Here is an 18,921-nt window from a genome sequence, read left to right as displayed (position 1 = left end):
AGTACTGACCTGAAGTAGATACTACAGCAAGAGAGGATGAGCTTGTGAGCCTTGAATTCCACCCCATCCACACTGATGATCACATCACAGAATCTCCCTTCCAGGCGCAGCTCATTGGAGATGCTACAACTCCTATCGCTCATCTTCCTCTCCATGTTGGAGGATGAACATTTGGTGAGTGCCAAGCTATCCCCCACGTTGGAGCCAGAGGCAGTGGACCTTGCTGAGGTGTGTGGAGCACTCTGGTGTTGTCTCCAAACACCCAGCCCTGAACCCCCTTGCTGGTTCTGGACTGTGCCCCATAATGACATCACAGATGCAGGGGTGACCGAGGCCCAGCATTCTGTGGTTGCCCCCAGCCTTTGCTTCCCTGCAGCCTGGGTTATGCAGGTCCCGGACCTGCACCGTGTTGATGGGTGCTTGGAGCAAAACCAGTCATGTGATCGATCCCCTGGCAACTCTTCAGTAACAACTCTCCTGTAAAATTTTCGTATAACAGCCCCAAAATGTGGGCGTGAGCCACTGCTGAAGGGTCTTGTGCCACCTCGCCTAGGAGGAAGCTGAGGTACAGTTCGGCTCATAACAGTGCTGTCACACACACTGTCCGCACTGCTTTGTCACTGAAGTTGTGCCAGGAGAGGCTTAGGCTGTATATTGGGAATTTTGGAAACTTTTTTCCGGAGGGGCTGTCCAGCCCTGGCACTGCCAAGGGCAGTAATGGTGGATGCTCATCCCTGGAGGGGTTTAAAAGTCTTGTGGATGTGGCACTTAGGGACATCGGTTAGTGGTGGCTTTGGCAATGCTGCGGGATGGTTCTTTGGGGGCTTCTCCCCCCGCCAGTGTTCCGTGACTTATTGTTCTCAGTGTTCCCGGGGCTGCGGAGTGGTTCAGTGCCGGGAGCCCTGCGGGCACCAACGGCCCCGCCGGTGACTTTTTAATTTTGTTCTTTTTTTTTTTTTAATGCATCTTTCGCCTTCCTGGCTCGTCGCGAGGGTCACGCAACCGCCGTTGCCGGTCGGGCGCGGGGCGGAGCGCGGGAGGAGCCCCCGGCCCCAGCACCCCGCGAACGCTCCCCGAGCACCGCCCGTCCCCCCGGGCCCCGCGGCCGCGTTCCGGTCCCGCCCCCGCGGCCGCTCCTCCCCGCGGCTGCGCGGCCCGGGCCGAGCGGAGCAGAACGGAGCGGGCGAGATGGTGAGCGGGGCTGCGGGCCGGGAGCCCGGGGGAGCCGGAGGGACAGCGGGGGCTGGAGGGTCTCGCTCCCCCTGGAGTTGGGGGGGGCCCCGGGGCGGCACCGAGCGGGGTCTCTGCCTGCAGGTGCCCGAGCTAGAGAAAGCTACGGTCCGGATCCGGCAGCCCGAGCGTGTGCGGGAGATCATCCAGTCCCTCCGGGAGCAGGGGGTGGCCAAGCTGCAGGTACCGGCCCCACGGGGCAGGCGGTGCATCGCCCGTGCTCGGTCCGTTTCTCAGCTGCCCCTTCCTCGTCCCCCGCCCCGGCCTGACTTCTCCCAGCCCCGCGAGGAAGCACCTGCGGCGAGGGGTGCAGCTGGAGAGGGAGAAGCCCCAGAGGAAAGGGAGGACGGGGCTGGCGGCTCCCCCCGGACGGACCTTTTGACTCGCAGTCATGAAGCTGTAACACTGCGGCAGTCCCCAAACCCCTGCTCCGCCCAGGCAGGATGAAACCATTCGGTGCCGATAAGAGCTCCGGGGTGGGAGGGTGAGGACATCATCTGCCTCGCGGCTGGTAGGAGCGGCCACGTCGTCGCTGCCAGTCTGTGCCCACGGGAGACCAGTGGTGCTGGGTGCACGTTCTCGCAGGTGGCAGCACCTTGGCAGCACCTCGGACTCGCTCTGGCCAGGGCAGAATGCACTGGGTTGTGCACGAATTTGGTTTTCTCCCCTCTTCCAGGTCATTTCTGACTTTGACATGACGCTGAGCAGGTTTGGGTGCAATGGCAGGCGCTGCCCCACATCGCACAGTGAGTGGAAGCTGTTTTTTTCACTGTCACTAGTCGTGTTTGGTTTCTGTGTTTGTATTTGTCGTGGTTCCTGTCATCCTCTGTGCCCTCCTCTGCCAAGCCTGGCTGCTCCGTCCTGTCCTCCACACAGCTCTGGGCTTCGCTGCCTGGCGCCAGCTGCCCACTGCCCGCTGCAGGAGCCAGGGGCCAGCTCCTGGGCTGGCTGCCTTCATCCCACTGCCCACAGGCATTGAGGCCGCTGTCCTGGCTGGGCCAGGCTCTGCGATCGGTGCCTGCTGCGGGCTCACAGTGGGAGCCACTGCAATGGGACCCCACGGCGAGCCTGTGCTCGGGTCGTGGTGTCACCACAGCCTGTATTGGGAAGAGCCAGCACTGCAGGAGTTGCTGTTAGGAAGTTTTTTTATATTTCTGTGCTGTATCATTGGTGTTTTGTTTTCTTTGCAGATATCCTTGATACCAGCCGTGTTATCAGTGAGGATGGCAAGAAGAAGGTGGGTGCTGTGTGTATTGGCACCACGTCTTGGCTCGGTGACTGTTGTACCTGTCACCCATCATCAGGAGGTCGCACTGGCTGGTGTCACAGCTCTCCCAGCTGTGCTGGCTGCCAGGATGGAGTGGGAAAGTGCCCAGGCTGCATTTCAGTCAGCAGTGACGGTGGAGAAGTTAAAAAGGGAACTCAAATTTGCATGGGCAGCTGTGGGTGTTTCACTTCGATAAAAGGAGGAAGGGGAGGGGTGTCTGTACCTGCAGCATTTGGAGCGAGGTGAGAGCCAGCTAGGCTGGCAAGAGTTCCAGGTGTGCTCACAGGGAAGATGCTCAGTGATAAAGTTTTGGTTGTGTTTAGGAAGAGCGATGCTTTGGAGGATTTCAGAAATGCTAGTTTTGTTTATAGTCTCTTTAGACCTGATGTTCACTTTGTTCTTTTTCCCTCTGTGTGGCACTTCAGCTGAAGGATCTGCTCCACTATTACTATCCCATTGAAATAGATCCCAACCGGACCCTGGAAGAGAAATGTCCCCTCATGGTGGAGTGGTGAGTGCTGTTTGTGATGATCTTGACCTTGTCCTGACAGCCTCTTGTCCCTGAGGACTACAGGACATGAGGCTTGAATCATTGCTTGGCAGCAATCCTGCAAGGTTTAGTTGTTGTTTCTGACTGCTGAGGGCCTCTGCCTGGGAGCTCTGTCACTGCTGCCTTTCCCCAGGTGGACCAAGGCCCATGAGCTGCTGGTGCAGCAGAAGATCCACAGAAGTGACATAGCCCAGATCGTCCAAGAGTCTGAAGCGATGCTCAGGTACGGGCACAGGGATGCAGTATTGAGGTTTGGGCACAGGGATGTGATGCTGAGGTACAGCTTGGCTGCCCACAGCCCTTCTGTCCTGCCCATGCAGGTCTCTGTGCTGTCACCACGCCGCAGCGTGACCAGTGCCAGCCTCCCTCACTTGCTCCCTGGGCTGAGTTCTAACAAAGTCAGAACATGAACCACAGCCTGAGCTCGCTCCTTGGCTGGAGGGTGCTCCCTTCCTGCTCTGAGACCACTACCCCCTCTCTCAGGCCTTGGCAAGGAGCAGCTGAGGGGCCAGTGCTGGGCACAGCTCCCCATTTGCAGGGCAGGGTGCAGGGCCAGCATGCAGCTCTCTGCTTCCAGCAGAGATGGGTTCTTTGCACTGCAACTGCCAGGCCTTATGCAGGCCCTTGGCTCAGCAGCAGATTTCACCCACAGGACAAAAATGTGCTAGAACTTGCTGCTAAAGCTGACCTGGCAGCTGCGGCCCTAAGGCTGGCTCGCGGAGCTGGGTTCTGCCAGGGTGCTGCCAGGCTTGGGGAGGAGATGGCTTTTTATGAGCCACTTCTGCATGGAATTGTGTCCTGGCAGACTGAGGCTGTCACAGGTTGGTCTGATCATCCTCCCAACCAGTCCAACCTGTTGCACATCCCCCACGTGGTTCCTGGCAGCCCCCACTCACGTGGGTATGTGCAGGCAGGCTGTGCCCTGTGCCCCTGACCGTGTTTGTGTACTAAATTTCTGGGCTGATGTGCTCAGGAGATGCCAGGCAGAAGGCTGGAGTGCTCTGTGTTCCCACAAGTGCCTGCCCAGCTGCTGCACCCAGAGCTCTCTGGGGTTCTCTGCACAGGGAGGGCCACAGGAGCGCTGGTGGCACAGAGAGCTTACACTGTTTGCAGAGCTCACCCGTGTGTTTCTGTTTGGGAAGTGCTGGGCTGAGCATGCTGCCAGCCCAGGGCACCGGGCACTGTGCTGGGGGCTGGTAACACAGCCCTGTGCAATGGACGTTCCCGCTCTAGGGATGGCTTCAAGGAGTTCTTTGATCAGCTGCATAAGAACAACGTCCCCCTGTTCATCTTCTCTGCTGGCATTGGTGATATCCTGGAAGAGATTATCCGTCAGGCCAACGTCTTCTACTCCAATGTCAACGTGGTGTCCAACTACATGGACTTCAGTGATGATGTGAGTTCTTGCACTGCATCTGTGTGGTGAGTGTGTGAGGGGAGAGGTTGGGGCTGGGACCGAGGGCTGGGCCATGATTAGCAGTGATACCATCAGGTTAAGAGCTGTCTGCCTGTCTGTCCCACGTGCTCAGGGAGTCCTCACGCACTTCAAGGGACCCCTCATCCACACCTACAACAAGAACAACACCGTGCTGCAGGGCACGGGGTACTTCCAGCAGCTCAGCACAAGGACGAGCATCATCCTGCTGGGGGACTCCATGGGTGACCTGACGATGGCAGACGGCGTTCCCAGCGTGGAAAACATCCTCAAGATCGGCTTTCTCAATGACAAGGTGGGTGTGAGGAGCAGTTTGGTGCTTCCCTAGCAGCCTTCCCCTGGGGCCGGCAGGGAGGGGCAGGGGACTGCCCCAGTGATTTGGGCATGTGAGAGATTTGTACAAGCTCCCATGGAGTGTGCAGAGGGACCTGGGAGTGTCTGCTGAGCTCCTGCTGTATCTGGGAAACAGTCTGGGTAGTTATTGACCCCCTTTTGGGCAGTGAAGGCTGTGGGTGCAACGTCTTCACCCTCAGCTGTTGGTTGTTCATGGTCCTGGCAGGTGGAAGAGCGGAGGGGGAAGTACCTGGATTCCTATGACATTGTGCTGGAGAGTGACGAGACCCTGGACGTGGTCAATGGGGTTCTGCGGTACATCCTCACCGAGACATGAGCTGGGGAGGTGTCCCAGCTCCGGCCACACAGCAGGCACTGGGCAGGGAATGTCCTTCCTGTGGCAGAGCTGGAGGGGACCTGCTGGTGCTGGCTGGGCTCCATCCTGACCTCACTAATGCCCTCGGCCAGCCCTGGAGCAGGAGAGTTGAGATGGAGGAAGCTTTTCCATTCCCTTTACTCTAACTCTGCCTGGCTCTGCAGTTTCCCCCCCCAGACTGACTCTATCCCACCTGGACTTCATCCCACTGGGAATTCATAGCTTCCACCTCCTGAGGCCACGACAAACCATTCCATCTTTCAGACAGAGATGTTCTGCACTTGCTTCAGCAACTGAGGGTGGAATGGAGACAGTTCACTGTGGGCCAAGGACAGACCCAGTTTAGATGTGTCACTGTGTCCCTGGCTAAAAAAGCAAGTCTCTCTTGTCCTGTTTTTTGGGGGCTTCAAAGCTCCCAGGCTGACCCTGGTGCCAGTCCAGCCACTGGGCTGGTGTGGCCCTGCTGGACATCACATCACCCAGCCCCACATTCCCCATGTAAACCAGCAGCTCTCTGGCCCCGTGTCTCAGCTCACCCGTCCCTCTCGCACCAGTACAGCTCTTACTGTGGAAAAAATGCTTTACCAGCCGTCCCTGAAGGCCCCGGAGCTCAGCTGCTGCTGCTGCCCAAAGCCAGAAGTAAGTTTGTCTGCCAGGGATCAGAGGAGGAGGGATGGGCTTGGGGGAGGAGAGACCAGTGGCAGAATTTTGGATTTTAAGGAATGTTTTACCTGACCGTGTTTGTGTACTAAATTTCTGGGCTGATCCTGGGCTCTCAGAGCAGCAATAGGAAAAAGCCATTTTATTTCTGTATAACCTCTGGTTATGTGGGACTTTGGGAACAGCAAATTCGTTCTCTGTGTTGGAATAAAAGTATAATTGGCTAAAGCTGGGTCACGGGTGGTTTGTACCCAGCACGGAGGGGCTGGTGCTGGCAGCTGCCTCTGCTCCCCAGCTCCCCATCCCACCAGAGCCCCCCAGCCCTCGCTGGGTGCCGGAGCTGAAGCCCTGTTGGCTTCAGTGGAGGATCCCAAGGGGCAATTCTGGTTTCTCTTGCCAGACCCAGGAGATGCTGGAGCCTGGAATCCCCCTGGGCACCGGTAAAGCTGGTCCCTGTGCCACTACCCCAACACATGGAAATGTTTCATGGCAAAGTAACCAGACACAGTCAAACTCCTTGGAAACCTGGAGGAATTATTTATTTGGTGCAAGGCAGAGTCACCGTTTGAAGGGTTCTCTCTGCACTGCTGTGCTTCTGTGTTTCTTCTGTCCCTGTGGAGGACAGACTGTGCAGAGGCTTTGGGAGTTGGCAGGTACCAGAGCTGTCTTGGTCCCAGCTGGAGAACCTGAACACTCCTAAGGCTGTGACCTGCATTTAGGCCTGAAACGAAATTGGTCTGATTTGTCTCAGTCACTGGGGGCAGGGAGGTGGGGAGGGCATGGAGGGGGATGATGCTGCTCCCTGAGGGCTGGAGGATGAGGGTCTGTTTCCCTTGTCCCAGCTGATGAGGGGTTTGCCAGGTACCATCCTGACAGTTCTGGGGGGACCAGACTTTTGGAACAGCAGATGCCTGCAGAGTATCGGGGTTTCACCCTGGGAACCTGAGCCCCCCTTCAGCCTCTTGTACCAGGGAGGATGGCAGCAGGGACAGAGCAGGGACTGGGACAAAAGGGTTCTCTTTCCTCTCTCTAAAGAATTCTAAGTGTGCCTATAAAAAACCCAAACCCCAACCCTAAACTACAAAATGGTGTGGTGGAGGTGAGGGGGAGTGCCCCTACATCCTGCCTGCCTCCTGAGGCAGCACGGACAGGTGAGGGGGCTGGAGCTGGACCTGCAGTCACTTGTGGAGGATGAAGGGGCTCAGGGAGGGGACATCTTGTATGGGTTTATTAGCTGGGGGCTGAATTCTCCTGCTCAGGAGAACATATCAAAATACCCTCAGTTAATAAGAGGTGAAAATCAAAACCCACTCCCCTGCAGGACTGGGAGGGGCAGGGGCAGATTCCCAGGGTGGGAGACTGGCCATGACATGGCCAGGATGAGTCCTGTCTCCAGGAACAGTGGGGACTGCTCCTCAGAGCTCCTCATGAATCTTTTCCTGGTCCTCGTCCGACTTCAGCTTCAGCTCATCAGGTGTGATCTTCCCATCCTGGTTGCGGTCCTGGTTCCGGAACATGTCGGCAATGACTTTCTCCGGGTCGGAGCTGGGCATGAGGCGGCCTTTCCCCTCCGCCACCTGGGTCTTGATGAAGGTGGAGAACTGGAGAGGGGAGAGGGAAGAGATGCTGCTGGGGTCTGCGCAGCCAGCACTGGGCAGGGCAGGGAGACCACGGCCAACGCCAAGGACAGGCAGGGACTGGAGCAGAGGCTGCCCTCGGGGACACTGCCTGCACCCAGCAGCACTGCTTTGGGCTGGAGTGTTCTTCCTACACAGCTCTGCAGGCTCCCAAGTGCCATGGGGCAGCAGTGCCCTTCAAGTGCTGCTCTCTGGGGTGGGGTCTCCTGTGCCCCCATTTCCTCCTGCACCCCACCATTTGGGACCCACTCACCTCATCAGCAGGGATGCCCCCATCTTTGTTGAGGTCCATCTGCTCATACAGGCTGGCTGGCGGCTCCCCGTGCCAGATGAAGAGGTAGCCCTCGGGAACCCCCTCCTCCATGGAGATCAGCTCCACCTCGAAGCGGAGCACGGCGCTGCCAGGCACCCCCCGGGCTGGAAACACAGCAAAGGCTCCAGCACCACGGGGAGCAAGGCAAAGCCCTGGCCCTGAGCCCCACAGCCGTGGCAGGGCAAGGGGGGATAGAGCCCAGCGGGGGCCCAGCAAGGCTGAACCCCCCAGTTTGCATTGCACACGTCGGCCGCCGCTCCCCTACCTCCGCTCTCCCCGTGGCCCAGGTGTGGGGGGATGATGAGCACCCGCCTCTCCCCCGCACACATGTCCAGGAGGCCACTGTTCAGCCCCTCGATCACCTTGTTGGCCCCCAGAGTTACCTCCTGGGGCTTCTCGTAGTCGTGGCTGCAGGAGGCACAGAGAAAACAGTGCAGGTGAGAGAAGTCCCTCAGATCTAGTGGGCAGCCCTGAAATCCCAACCCTTCCATCCCACCATGGCCCAGAATCCCACATCCTCCATCCTGGTATGCCGTGAAGTTCCACACCCTCATGCCACTGCCACGTCCATCCCACTGTGTCCCTTGAATCCTCCTCCCTGCTGCCCCATCCCGCTGCCCTGCAGCCGATGCTCCAGTGCTGCCTGTTGCAGAGCGGATGGTCCCGTGCTGCCCGGTGCCTGCCCACCCCCAGTGCCAGGCAGGATTTGGGCCCAGGAAGGACGGGAATACTCGGGGCACGCACGAGGAGAAGAGCTGGGTGCCGTCCAGCAAGGAGCAGTTGTAGTGGTAGCGGACAAAGTCCCGGTTGCGGGTGGTGACATTGCAGCCCTCGGGCCGGAACGTGGTCTCAATCTCCACCGGGTCCGCAGGGTTGTGGAAGTCGATGACGTGGACATCAAAGATGAGCACAGCTGAGCCGGGAATTTTATCTCCTGGAAGAGGAGGATGAGGAGAGCTGCTGGAGCGCTGCAGGGCTCGTAAAGCCTTTCCCTGCTTCTTCCCACATCCCTCGATGTGCTCGTCCCTCAGAGCCCTCTGCACGTTTACCTGCGCCGTTCTCCCCGTAAGCCAGGTGTGGGGGGATGACCACTCGCCGCTGCTCTCCCATGCAGACCCCCTGCAGGCCCTGATCCATGCCGGGGATGATGTAGCCCTTCCCAATGTAGGTGTTGTAGGTCTGATTGCGGGAGTAACTGCAGCAAGAGAACCCCCAGCACCATCAGTCCCCCCCAGCCCCTACACCCCACACCCCAACCCACACCCCTTCTCCCAGCCCCTCCTGCTCCCCCAGGAACCAAACCTTGCTCCTAGAGATGCAACAAATAGATATTGTCCTTTTTTAGCCTATTTCATGCCCATTGTCCCCTCTCCAGCCTTCCCTTGCAGCTGTGGGGCAGGAGAGGACATCAGGGGCTCGCCCCATGTGGCCACTTCCTCCCACACCTGGAGTCGAAGAGTGTCCCGTCCATGAGTGTCCCGTTGTAGTGGTACCGGACAAAGTCCCCGGTCACAGCCCGGCGCTTGCAGGACTCCGGCACCTCCAGGTGCTCCAGGAAGACACCATCCTTGGGATTGTGGAAATCCACCAGCAGCACACTGAACACCAGCGATGCCTGCGGTGGGATCACGGTCCCTGGGAGAGGACACGGTCAGCCTGAAGGAGGGTCCCACTGCACTTGGGGGCTCTGGTCAGAGCTGGGAGGGAAGGGGCTGGCACGACGGGGTGGTGCCTGGCTCACCATAGCCCTTCTCCCCATAGGCCAGGAACGGGGGGATGATGATGCTCCTTTTCTCCCCAGCGCACATGCCCAGCAGCCCCTGGTCCATGCCCTTGATCAGCCACCCAGTGCCCACGTAGGTGTCATAGGTGCTGCCCTTGCTGTAACTGGTGGTGGAGAATGAGAGTGGGGATGGCTCTGAGGCCACACCAGCAGCTCCAGCCAGAGCTGTGCTCTGCCAAAGGCTGGTTTAGGGGGTCAGGAAACTGCACCAGCCCTGCTGGGGAGCCAGAGGGGGAGTACAGGGTGAGGCTGCTTTGACTGTGTGCCCAGGCCGGTGTCTCTGGGTCTCAGCCACCCCTAGTGGCTCAATGTCAAGGCAGAGGGTACATCCCAGCCCTACAGCCCCGTGTCCTGAGGCCAGGGTGCATCCAGTGGCCCATACCTGGAGTCGAAGGGGGTCCCATCCAGCAGTGTGCCATTGTAGTGGTACCGCACGAAGTCCGAGTTCTCCACCGTGCGGTTGCAGCGCTCAGGTTTGGACAGGGTGGTGATCTGCAGCTTGTCATTCTTGTTCCAGATGTCCAGCATGACCACATCGAAGTACAGGGTGGCATCTGGGGGGATCAGCCCCGCTAAAGGGGCAGCAGCAAGGACAGAGCACCTTAAGTGTGACCAACACAGAGCCCAGGCCAGCCACAGGCTCTGTCCCCTGAAGCCTCCCCTGAACCCATCGCTGCTCAGGGCTACTGGAGACCCGTGCCAGCCCCTGGGCAAGCAGCACAGTCTGGCCAGGGCAGGACCCTTCATTCCCAGGGCAGTCCCACTTCTGCACCACTTGCCCTGGCCATGGAGCCACCCTTAGTCTGCATCTACCAGAGGGGCACTGGAGCCCTGTCCCTGCTAACACCAGCCCTGGGGGGTTTGCTCCCTCAGCCCCTCGTGCCAGGGCCCCTTACCCACGCCGATGCTGCCGTAGCCCAGGTGGGGCGGCACGATGAGGTGACGCCGCTCGTTCACGCACATGCCCTGCAGCCCCCGGTCCATGCCCGTGATCAGCCGCCCGACGCCCACCACACCGGCCACCGTGGCCCCTCGGTCATAGCTGGGGCAAAGGGACAGACCCATCAGAGGTGGGAAAAAGGTGGGGCAGAGTGGGGGGTCAGGGCTGCCCCCTCCCTGGGGTGCAGGTCTCCCATCACAGCCTGTGAGTCCTTGTGCTGCAGGCAGAGCCCATAGCTCCAAAACATGGATCCTGGTGGGCTCAGTACCCTGCTGTTGGAGGGCAGCTGGCCCCTGGGGCACTGGTCAGGACTTCAGCCTGACCCTGCACCCCCAGAAGCTATCAACACTGTCCCCAGATCTCACCCATTGAGCTGGGCTGGAGGCCGGCAGCTCTGGGGCTTCCTGCTGCTTCCAAATAATTCTGCAAATGGCACACTGGGGCTTTATGCACTGAGGAGGAAAGACGACATCCCAGCCTCATTTTTAAACTGCAAATTTGGTTTTATTTTTAAACCTTAAAATACTCCAAGAAACTACTGGGGCAGCAGATGCACTCCTGGCAGAGAATTCTTTTAGCAGCGAGTGTCCCCAGGTTCCCACTGCAGTTATTTTCTCCCCCATTGATTCTCACATGAAAGATAAGACACATCAAACTGTGAACGCCTTTGCTTTCCAGAGCTCCAAAAAACACCTGCCTGAGAAATTTTATTGCTACATGGTGCTACGTGGTACATTGCCCCAGCACTGCCCCAGTTGTTTCTGTGCCCCCAGTTCTCCTCCCTGCTCATGGTGCTGCAAACCAGGGGCTGCCCCAACTCCAACCCTGAATCCCAGCCAGCGTGAGCAGAGCAGGGACGATGCAGGGGCCGAAGGACACTGAGCCCAGCAGAGTGAAGCCTCTGGGATAATGAAGGGTTTCGCCGCTGCCACGTCTCAAAGTGCTTTAAGCATTTTCCTGCCTGGGCAGCACATGCAGATACGTGTTCCTGAGTGCAGAGCGTCCCAATTAGGGCCAAATCCTGCCTGTGCCCCGGACAGGCTATCTCACAGCTCTGCAGAGCTGAAGCCTGAGCAGGCTCCCTGGAGGGCTGGGGGCTTCTGTGGGAGCTGGTGGGGCAGCCCGGGCAGGGGCCACGGAAAGGGGCTGCAGCCTGGGTTGGGGGTTTGCTTCAGGCCAGGCAGAGCAGGCTGACACGTGTACAGGGCTCCCTGTGTTACCCCAGCACCCACCAAAAGCCCTCCTTGGGTTGAAAGCTGGAGGGTCTGGGCGTTGTCTGGCGCAGGCAGCAGCCTGCTCTGGCCTGGCTGCCCCTGCCCCGGGGCTGGGGGATTCATGCGGGGTCCCCGCAGCTGCCTGCCTGCCCCGGGATGCGGGCTGGGGGCTGGGGGAGGCATGCAGGGTCCCGGCGCAGCTGCCCCCCGCATGCAGCCGGCACAGAGCCGCAGGCGATACCTGGAGTCAAACTTTTTGCCATCTTTAAAGGTCCCATTGTAGTGGTAGCGAATGAAATCCCCCATCTGCGCCTCCCGCAGGCAGATTTTGGGAATATAGTATCTGTCTATCACCACGTCTTCTAGGGGGCCGGGGTCGCCCAGCGCCGGGACCCCCAAGATGCCCAGGAGGAGGAGGAAGAGGAGGAGGAGGCAGCGGCTGCCCGGGGCCACGGCCATGGCGCTGGGGCTGAGGCGGCGGAAGGGCCCGGCGGGGGGAAGGAGCAGGGCGGGGGCTGCAGGACGCCCCTTTCCTGCCCGGGACGCCCCTTTCCTGCCCGGGACGCCCCTTGCCTTCGCTTTCCCTTCCCCTCCGCCCGCCCAGCCCGGCCCTCTTGGAATTTCTGTAGACGTGTCCGGGCCCCGCCGCGCTCCCCCCGCCGCGCCGAGAGCTGACACCGCGGCAGAGAACGATTCACGGCGGGAGGGGCTATTCTTTTCCCCTCTTTTCTTTTTCCTCTTTTTTCCCTCCTTTTTAATATCTCTTTCTCTCCCTCTCTTCCCTTTTCCTCTTTTTTCAGTCTCCTCTTTTTTTTTTTTTCCCTCCTCTCATTGTTTACTCTCTCACTCTCTTTTTTTTTCCCTGGGCAATTCCTCCTGCAAAGGAAAAGCTGACGGAGGCATTGGGGAGCGGCTGTGTGGCTGCAGGCCCGGCCTGGCCCCAGGTCCTAGAGTTGCTGTGTCTCCTCCTCCTTCTCCTCTTCCTCCTTCTGCCGCTGCCAGGTCATTGCACTTGACCCAAGATGCTGCTGCCCAGTCCCAGCAGTTCGGGAGAGTAAATAAAAGGAAATAAGTGTTTTAATAACGAGTCTGCTGCTGGCAGAGCCTTTAGAATGGCAATGATTTAAAAAGTGAAACTCTCCTAGCAGTCCTTCCCAGACAAACACAGCCTCAAAGGCTCATGGAGGTGTTGCCCACACATCCCTGCTTCCCCAAATCCATCAGCAGGAAACGGGTTCCGTGGCAAGAGCCTTTGGCGAGTGCCAGGTGAGAAATGCAACAGGCCTTGAACCCAAACCCGAACCCCAACCCAGCTCCTCTGGGGCTCAGTGCTACCAGTGAGAGCAGCAGCTCCAGCAAAGCACTGCCAGCTCCCTCAGCTCAGCCCCGGGGTGCTCTGCAGCCCCCCAACACACCCCGCCGGGACTGAGCAACTTCAGCACTGCCTGGAGCAGCCTCAGGGGACTCGGGGCTCTCCCCATGGCACGGGGTCAGGGCCTCACTCTGCACCAAGTGAGTGCTGACAGGGGTGGTGGCACCACAGCCGTGTGTGGCACTGGGGGCACTGCCAACAGCCTCTGCTCCGCAGGCAGAAACCTCAGCAGCGTCCTGGCTCCTGCAGCGCGCTGTGACATCCATCCCTCAGTGCCACCGTCCAGCCAGAGACAAAGCATTGGGTTTGGGCAGGGGCCAGTGTGGCCATGCCGAGGCCTGGCATGGGACAGCTCTGGGGCCGGGATCTGGCACGGCACAGCGCGTGTGGCCTCGGGCTTGGCACCGGCCAGCGGCGGGGACACCTCTGGGCACCGCCGGCCGGGAGGGTCCGCCCGCGCACGGTGCCACTGAGGGAACTCACTCCGTGGTGCGCAGCGCCGGGCACCCCCCGAGCGCCCCGCGCAGCCCCTGCGCGCACCCCGCGGGGCCGGCGGAGCCGCACTAAGACCCTGCGCGCCCGCCACGCACCGCCCACCCCGCCGCCCGCCCCCTGCGCGGGGCCCGGCGTGGAGCGCTGCGCGGGGCGGTGCGGGGACGCTGCGCGGTTCGCGGGCAGTGCGCGGCAGCGGGGATGGGCGGCGCGGTGCCGGTGCCGGTACCGGCTCCACTGCCGGCGCTGCTGCTGGCGGTGCTGGCGGCGGGGCTGTGCGCGGCGCAGTACGAGCAGTACAGCGTGCGCGGGTTCCCCGCGGCCGCGCTGGAGCCGCTGCAGCGCGCCTACGCGCGGGCGCTGGAGCAGTACGCGGACGCGCAATGGGCGGAGAGCGCTCAGGGGCTGGAGGCCAGTCTGCGGCTCCACAGGCTGCTGCGGGACAGCGAGGCGCATTGCCACCGCCGCTGCGCCGGGGAGCCCCCCGCGGGCGAGGATCCGGCCGAGGAGCCCCGCGGGGAGCGGGACCCCGCGTGGGAGTGGGAGCGGGAGCTGCGGCTCTTCGGGCGGCTGCTGCTCCGCGCCGGCTGCCTGCGCGCCTGCAAGCGTGAACTGCCCGTGTTCCAGCTGCGCTACCCCCCCGCGCAGACCCTGCGCGACTTCCAGCGCCGCCAGCCCTACCAGTACCTGCACTACGCGCTCTTCAAGGTGAGGCGATGCAAATGGCAGGGGGCAGGAGTGGGGGGGGTCCTGCTCCTCTATCCTGCACCACTCTGACCTTTCCCCTGCATCCTGCACCCCTCCACTCTGTCCCCTGATTGGGCACACCCCTTCCCGTGTCTCATCCTGTGCCACTCATCCTAGACCTCCTCTTCAGCACCCCCATCCTGCATCCCCATCCTGTGCCCCCTCCTACACTGTCAGCCTGCGCCCTCTGAACCCCACTCCCCTCTATCCCTGCGCCCCCTGAACCCTGCTCCCCCCCATCCTGCACCCTGCTGTCAGGTGCTTCCCCTTTCCTTCACTCCCCATCTGGCATTCCCCACCAGCTCCTCCATCCTGCCCCTGAGCCGTGGCACGTCAGCATCATCTGGGACACATCAGGCAGAACGTGAGGGGTGTACCCATGACTGGGGAACCCCTATGGTTGTGTCTCTCTACCCCACCTTGGGTTGCCCTGGTCCTCCAAGGTCTCCTTGGGCAGGCAGAGCATTGCATGGGGAGAGGGCACAGGGGCCATCCCAGCTGAGGGGCCTGAGCTGGAGGGTCCAGTGCCTCTGTGATTGTGATGGGACACGTGTCTGGATGCTCCATCAGGAAGAAGGACTTGCTCAGCTTCATAGCGCAGACATGGAGGGAGGTTTTGTGGAGGGAGGTTTTGTGGAGGGAGGTTTCATAAGGCATCCCCCTGGGGTGCCCATGTGCTAGCCAGAGTGTCTCTGGCAGGGGACAGTCCCCTGGTCAGAGTCCTGGTCCCTGGCTGCCTGCCACTGCGGGTGCTGTTTTAGCGCTCAGTGCTGCAGCCCCACTCACCTGGCAGCAGCGAGGGACAGCCTGGCTTCATCCTTAATGCATTTTCCTCTTGCTGCTCTGGCCCAAACCCGTTTCGTGGATGGGTCATTCAAACCACCCCCCTCCCTGCTGTCTCACTCCCCTGAAGCTTCAACCTGAGAGCCCATAAAGCAGCAGGGGTGGCTGGCCAGGTCTGGTGGCATGCTGGAGAAGAGGGGATGTGTGGGTCAAACCCACACCACGTGGATCCACCTCACACCACATGGATCACTCCTGGTTGGATGTGGGGGCCCATGAGGGGCCGAACTGTTCCTGCGCCCACATGGGCACAGATGGGGAGGTTGGTGTGGCTGGAGTTACCTGCAATGTCCCTATTCCAAGATCCTGTCTGTTCATCACTGCCAGCAGACAGTTGTGCACTGTGGGTTCAGGGCTGCTCCCCACAAGGATCCTGTCCTGCATCCCAGGGGTCTGGCTGGCTGCTGAGGCCCCCTTGGCTGCAGCGTTGGCTCAGGTCTCTGCATCAGCTCCTCCTCCCTCCACAGTCAAATAAGATCGAGAAAGCAGTGTCTGCTGCCCACACCTTCCTGCAAAAGAACCCCAAGCATGAGATGACCTTGAGGTACCTGAACTACTACAGGACGATGCTGGATGTGGATGAATACCTAGTCGACCTGGAAGCTCAGCCCTATGAGGTAAGGAGGGGATGGGGCTGGGGCAGGAGAGAGGCTCCCCAGGGCTTGGAGCACGCCTGGTCCTGCCAAACCCCGAGGGAAGCGGCTCTCCTCACTAAGCAGTGGTCCTCGGCAGCCGATATTCGTGCGGTCAGTGAAGCTGTACAACAACGGGGATTTCCGGAGCAGTGCAGCCGACATGGAGCAGGCACTGGCCGAGTACTACAAGGCGTACGAGGACTGTCTGGCCGGCTGTGAGGGAGCCTACGAGCTTCAGGAATTCAAGGACTTCTACCCCGCCATCGCAGGTAGTGGAGGGCTGGGGGACGGCAGACCTGGGGAGGTGATCAGGGGTGCAGCACCTGACATCTCCCCCCAGACCATTTTGTGAGCGTGCTGCAATGCAAGGTGGACTGCGAGACCGAGCTCACTCCCAACGTGGGTGGCTACTTTGTGGAGAAGTTTGTGGCCACCATGTACCACTACCTGCAGTTCGCTTACTACAAGCGTGAGTGCCAGCGGGAGCAGGGGACTGCGCCCCGGGGCACCCGGGGTGCTGTGGGCCCTGGGAGGGATGTCACCCCTGTGTCACCTGGCGCTGCTCCCCGCAGTGAACGATGTGCAGGACGCGGTGCGCAGCGTCTCCAGCTACATGCTCTTCGACCCGGGTGACACCGTGATGCAGCAGAACCTGGTCTACTACCGCTTCCACCGCGAGCGGTGGCGCCTGCGGGAGGAGGACTTCGAGCCGCGGCCGGTGAGGACCCCCCAGCCCCCGTCCTTTGGCTCTGTGCTGACCGGCACCTGACACAGCCGCTCTCCCCCGCCGTGCCCAGGAAGCCGTGCGGTACCACAACCAGACGGCCGCCCAGAAGAAGATGCTGGAATTCGCCCGGCAGTACCTGCAGGATGATGACGAGGTACCTGATGGCCCCGATGGGTGCTTCAGGGGGTGCTTATGGGGGTGCTGGGTGGTGTGTGTGGGTGCTGCAGGGACCTTCCTCAGGTGGGGGGGTCTGACCCTCCAAACCAGCCCTGGAGCAGAGGCTGCGGATGAGGCCACTGAGCCCCCCTGCCTCCTCCTGCCCTCCATGCTGCAGATGGAGGTGGATGGCGGTGAGGGGCCACAGGTGCTGGACCTGCCCTCTGATGGCGAGTTCGAGGGCGAAGGTGACTACGAGGAGGGATTCTTTGCAGAGTGGTGGCAGGAGCCCAAGACCAAAGGAGACAAAGATGACCAAGGTTCTTGATAGCAGGGCTGGGGGCCGTGCTGTAGGGTGGGGGGGGGTCTGCCGCCCACATCCCTGGTGCCACCAAACTCTCCTTGTTTGCAGAGATCCTGTGATGAGCCAGGTGAAGGGGCACCCAGCACCAACTGAGCTGGATGGTGGTGGCTCTGTGATGCCATCTCGGGAACATCGGGCTTTGGAGGACCCAGCCACTGGTAGAAACTCAGACTCGTGGGGAAGGGCCGATCCTGCCTAGCATCCTGCAGCAGGGCTGCCTTTGCCACCTGGATGTCTGCTGCCCTGGCACAGCCCACTTCCCATCAGTGGAACACCAGCAGCCCCGAACTTCCCTGCCTGTCCAGGAGCTTCCCCTGGGCCACCCCTGCCCCCAATACCCCAGGAGCCCTGACCAGCAGTGATGCCCCACAGCACTGGGGTTTTCTGTGTCCGTCAGCTGCTCCCCAGGATCTGTGGACGATGCATCAGGATCAACCTCTGTGTTGTCTTGAGGGGCTTGGGGAGCTGCCCCTACTCTGGGAGCAATGCACAGTGCTGCTGGAGCTGGTCCTGCCCCTTCCCGAGGCTCCTTCAGGGTCCTGCTCCTGTTCCTCCAGCCTCCCAGGCAATCTGCCAGCTCCCATAGCCCAGGTCCCCTTGAACTCCTCGGCCTGGTGCTACAGGGGGCTCCTGGTGTGCCACGTCCGTGTGTCACCACAGGGCTGCAGCCCGGCGAGGCTGTGGTGCCCATGCCCTGCCTGTGCCTTGAATTTTTGCCTCACCAGCCCTCCTTAGCCTTAAGCTCCGTTAATTTAAGATTTCCCCTCTTGCACAGTTGCTCTTTTTATATATTTACTGGTGCTGAACTTTTAATAAAATCCAGACTGGTCTTTTCATGGCTGCCTCCACCTTCATGGGATCCAGGATCTCAGGGTGGGAGAGTCCCTGCTGTGGGAGAGGAAGGAATGAGTTTGAGGCTGGATGTCCCCACAGGTGACCTGGAGGGAACTTGTGGGGCTGGGGACCACGGAGGCCATGAGAGCAGCCAGGCTCCTGTGAGGCTGTGGGTTCCCTGAGGGGGCCACAAGCACACTGGGAGCCTTATGGGGATCTGTGACCCCCTGATTGTGCAGGGGAGGCTGTCAGGTGGGGTAGGGAGCTGCAGGGGGATAGAGGGCAGTGTGTCCTACCCCGTATGGGTCTGTGGGGTGTGATATGCATGACCTGATGGGTGTTTTGGAGGTGCATCACTGTGACACTTCTCCTTGCGGGTGCATCATCCTGCTCCAGGATCGGAGGGTGCAGCCTGCACCTCCCGATGAAGGTGGGGGGTGTCAGGGTGGGATGACCGCCCTCCTGCCTGCATCAGGGCTTTTTGGGGCCCACTGAGGGTCGCCGTTGGTGCTGACAAGCCTGTGCCAGTCCTAGGCACGAGGCGTCGGGCAGCGTGCGGCACTCGCTCCTCCCTGCCGTGCTCCCGCTCGGCTTGGAAATTGGCTGTGAGGACTGAAACTGAGAGGCTGAATCACAGCGTTGGCCCCGGGGGAGGGAAGGGATGGGAATGGAAGGAAGGGGGTGGCAAGAGGCTGCCAGCACCCCACCCTGTCCTGCCTGGAGCCCCTATTCACCGGGGCTTTTCCAGCTTTGCAGGGCACTGGGCGGAGGGCAGGGGCTGAGCCCCCAGACCCATGGGCAAAGCTCAGGGCTCGGGGAAGTAGTACTGGGAGGGAGCACCCACTGCACCCCTGCACCGAGGCAGGGCTGTCCTATCACTTGGGAGGAGTGGGGTTTGTCACCGATGGGTCACAGCCACCTGGGTGGGGAGCGCCAGCCTGGTGGGGTGTGGTCAGCGGCACCCGCGCAAGGATGAGCGGGAAGTACTCAGCCCATCGCTGGCACCGCAGCCC

The 18,921-nt window shown here is 60.7% G+C and overlaps 3 protein-coding genes across 5 annotated transcripts; 2 read left to right on the top strand and 1 right to left on the bottom strand.

The window, feature by feature from the left end:
- The first annotated feature begins 120 nt into the window (after positions 1–120).
- NT5C3B (5'-nucleotidase, cytosolic IIIB) lies at positions 121–6,073 on the top strand. 2 transcript variants are annotated; one of them, XM_068996807.1, is made up of 9 exons: positions 121–174; positions 1,315–1,413; positions 1,907–1,976; positions 2,421–2,467; positions 2,923–3,008; positions 3,181–3,270; positions 4,281–4,443; positions 4,577–4,777; positions 5,042–6,073. In XM_068996807.1, exons 1-9 carry the CDS (start codon positions 121–123, stop codon positions 5,150–5,152), a joined length of 921 nt encoding a protein of 306 aa, XP_068852908.1. In that variant the 3' UTR covers positions 5,153–6,073. The 2 variants fall into 2 exon arrangements, with proteins under 2 accessions (XP_068852908.1, XP_068852907.1); XM_068996806.1 differs by lacking the exon at positions 121–174 and adding an exon at positions 943–1,191.
- Positions 6,074–6,382: 309 nt separating this feature from the next.
- Positions 6,383–12,276, bottom strand: FKBP10 (FKBP prolyl isomerase 10). 2 transcript variants are annotated; one of them, XM_068996557.1, is made up of 10 exons: positions 11,980–12,276; positions 10,481–10,626; positions 9,967–10,156; positions 9,543–9,688; positions 9,247–9,436; positions 8,851–8,996; positions 8,546–8,735; positions 8,067–8,209; positions 7,742–7,905; positions 6,383–7,452 (listed from the first exon to the last, which is right to left on the bottom strand). In XM_068996557.1, exons 1-10 carry the CDS (start codon positions 12,195–12,197, stop codon positions 7,267–7,269), a joined length of 1,719 nt encoding a protein of 572 aa, XP_068852658.1. In that variant the 5' UTR covers positions 12,198–12,276; the 3' UTR covers positions 6,383–7,266. The 2 variants fall into 2 exon arrangements, with proteins under 2 accessions (XP_068852658.1, XP_068852659.1); XM_068996558.1 differs by having other exon boundaries at positions 9,967–10,138.
- A 1,494-nt stretch (positions 12,277–13,770) lies between these two features.
- On the top strand, positions 13,771–17,910 carry P3H4 (prolyl 3-hydroxylase family member 4 (inactive)). Its single transcript, XM_068996559.1, has 8 exons — positions 13,771–14,310; positions 15,660–15,809; positions 15,925–16,096; positions 16,168–16,296; positions 16,400–16,545; positions 16,625–16,708; positions 16,889–17,030; positions 17,123–17,910. The coding sequence occupies exons 1-8, from the start codon at positions 13,804–13,806 to the stop codon at positions 17,131–17,133; spliced, it is 1,341 nt and encodes a 446-aa protein (XP_068852660.1). The 5' UTR covers positions 13,771–13,803; the 3' UTR covers positions 17,134–17,910.
- Positions 17,911–18,921: the final 1,011 nt, after the last annotated feature.

The sequence above is a fragment of the Aphelocoma coerulescens genome, chromosome 27 (genome assembly GCF_041296385.1).
Source record: "Aphelocoma coerulescens isolate FSJ_1873_10779 chromosome 27, UR_Acoe_1.0, whole genome shotgun sequence".
Lineage (NCBI taxonomy): Eukaryota > Metazoa > Chordata > Aves > Passeriformes > Corvidae > Aphelocoma > Aphelocoma coerulescens.
This window is presented reverse-complemented; position numbering and strand designations above follow the sequence as displayed.

Bases quoted from the DNA above. Each gene is read 5' to 3' on its own strand.
- P3H4 (XM_068996559.1), top strand. From the start codon at position 13,804: ATGGGCGGCGCGGTGCCGGTGCCGGTACCGGCTCCACTGCCGGCGCTG. The intron at 16,097-16,167 runs GTAGTGGAGGGC...ATCTCCCCCCAG, and splicing joins CTTCTACCCCGCCATCGCAG to ACCATTTTGTGAGCGTGCTG. The intron at 16,709-16,888 runs GTACCTGATGGC...TCCATGCTGCAG, and splicing joins ACCTGCAGGATGATGACGAG to ATGGAGGTGGATGGCGGTGA.
- FKBP10 (XM_068996557.1), bottom strand. From the start codon at position 12,197: ATGGCCGTGGCCCCGGGCAGCCGCTGCCTCCTCCTCCTCTTCCTCCTC. The intron at 9,689-9,966 runs GTATGGGCCACT...CTCCACCACCAG, and splicing joins GGGACCCCCTTCGACTCCAG to TTACAGCAAGGGCAGCACCT. The intron at 8,997-9,246 runs GTGTGGGAGGAA...CTCTTGCTGCAG, and splicing joins GGGACACTCTTCGACTCCAG to TTACTCCCGCAATCAGACCT.
- NT5C3B (XM_068996806.1), top strand. From the start codon at position 961: ATGCATCTTTCGCCTTCCTGGCTCGTCGCGAGGGTCACGCAACCGCCG. The intron at 1,414-1,906 runs GTACCGGCCCCA...CCCCTCTTCCAG, and splicing joins AGGGGGTGGCCAAGCTGCAG to GTCATTTCTGACTTTGACAT. The intron at 4,778-5,041 runs GTGGGTGTGAGG...TGGTCCTGGCAG, and splicing joins TCGGCTTTCTCAATGACAAG to GTGGAAGAGCGGAGGGGGAA.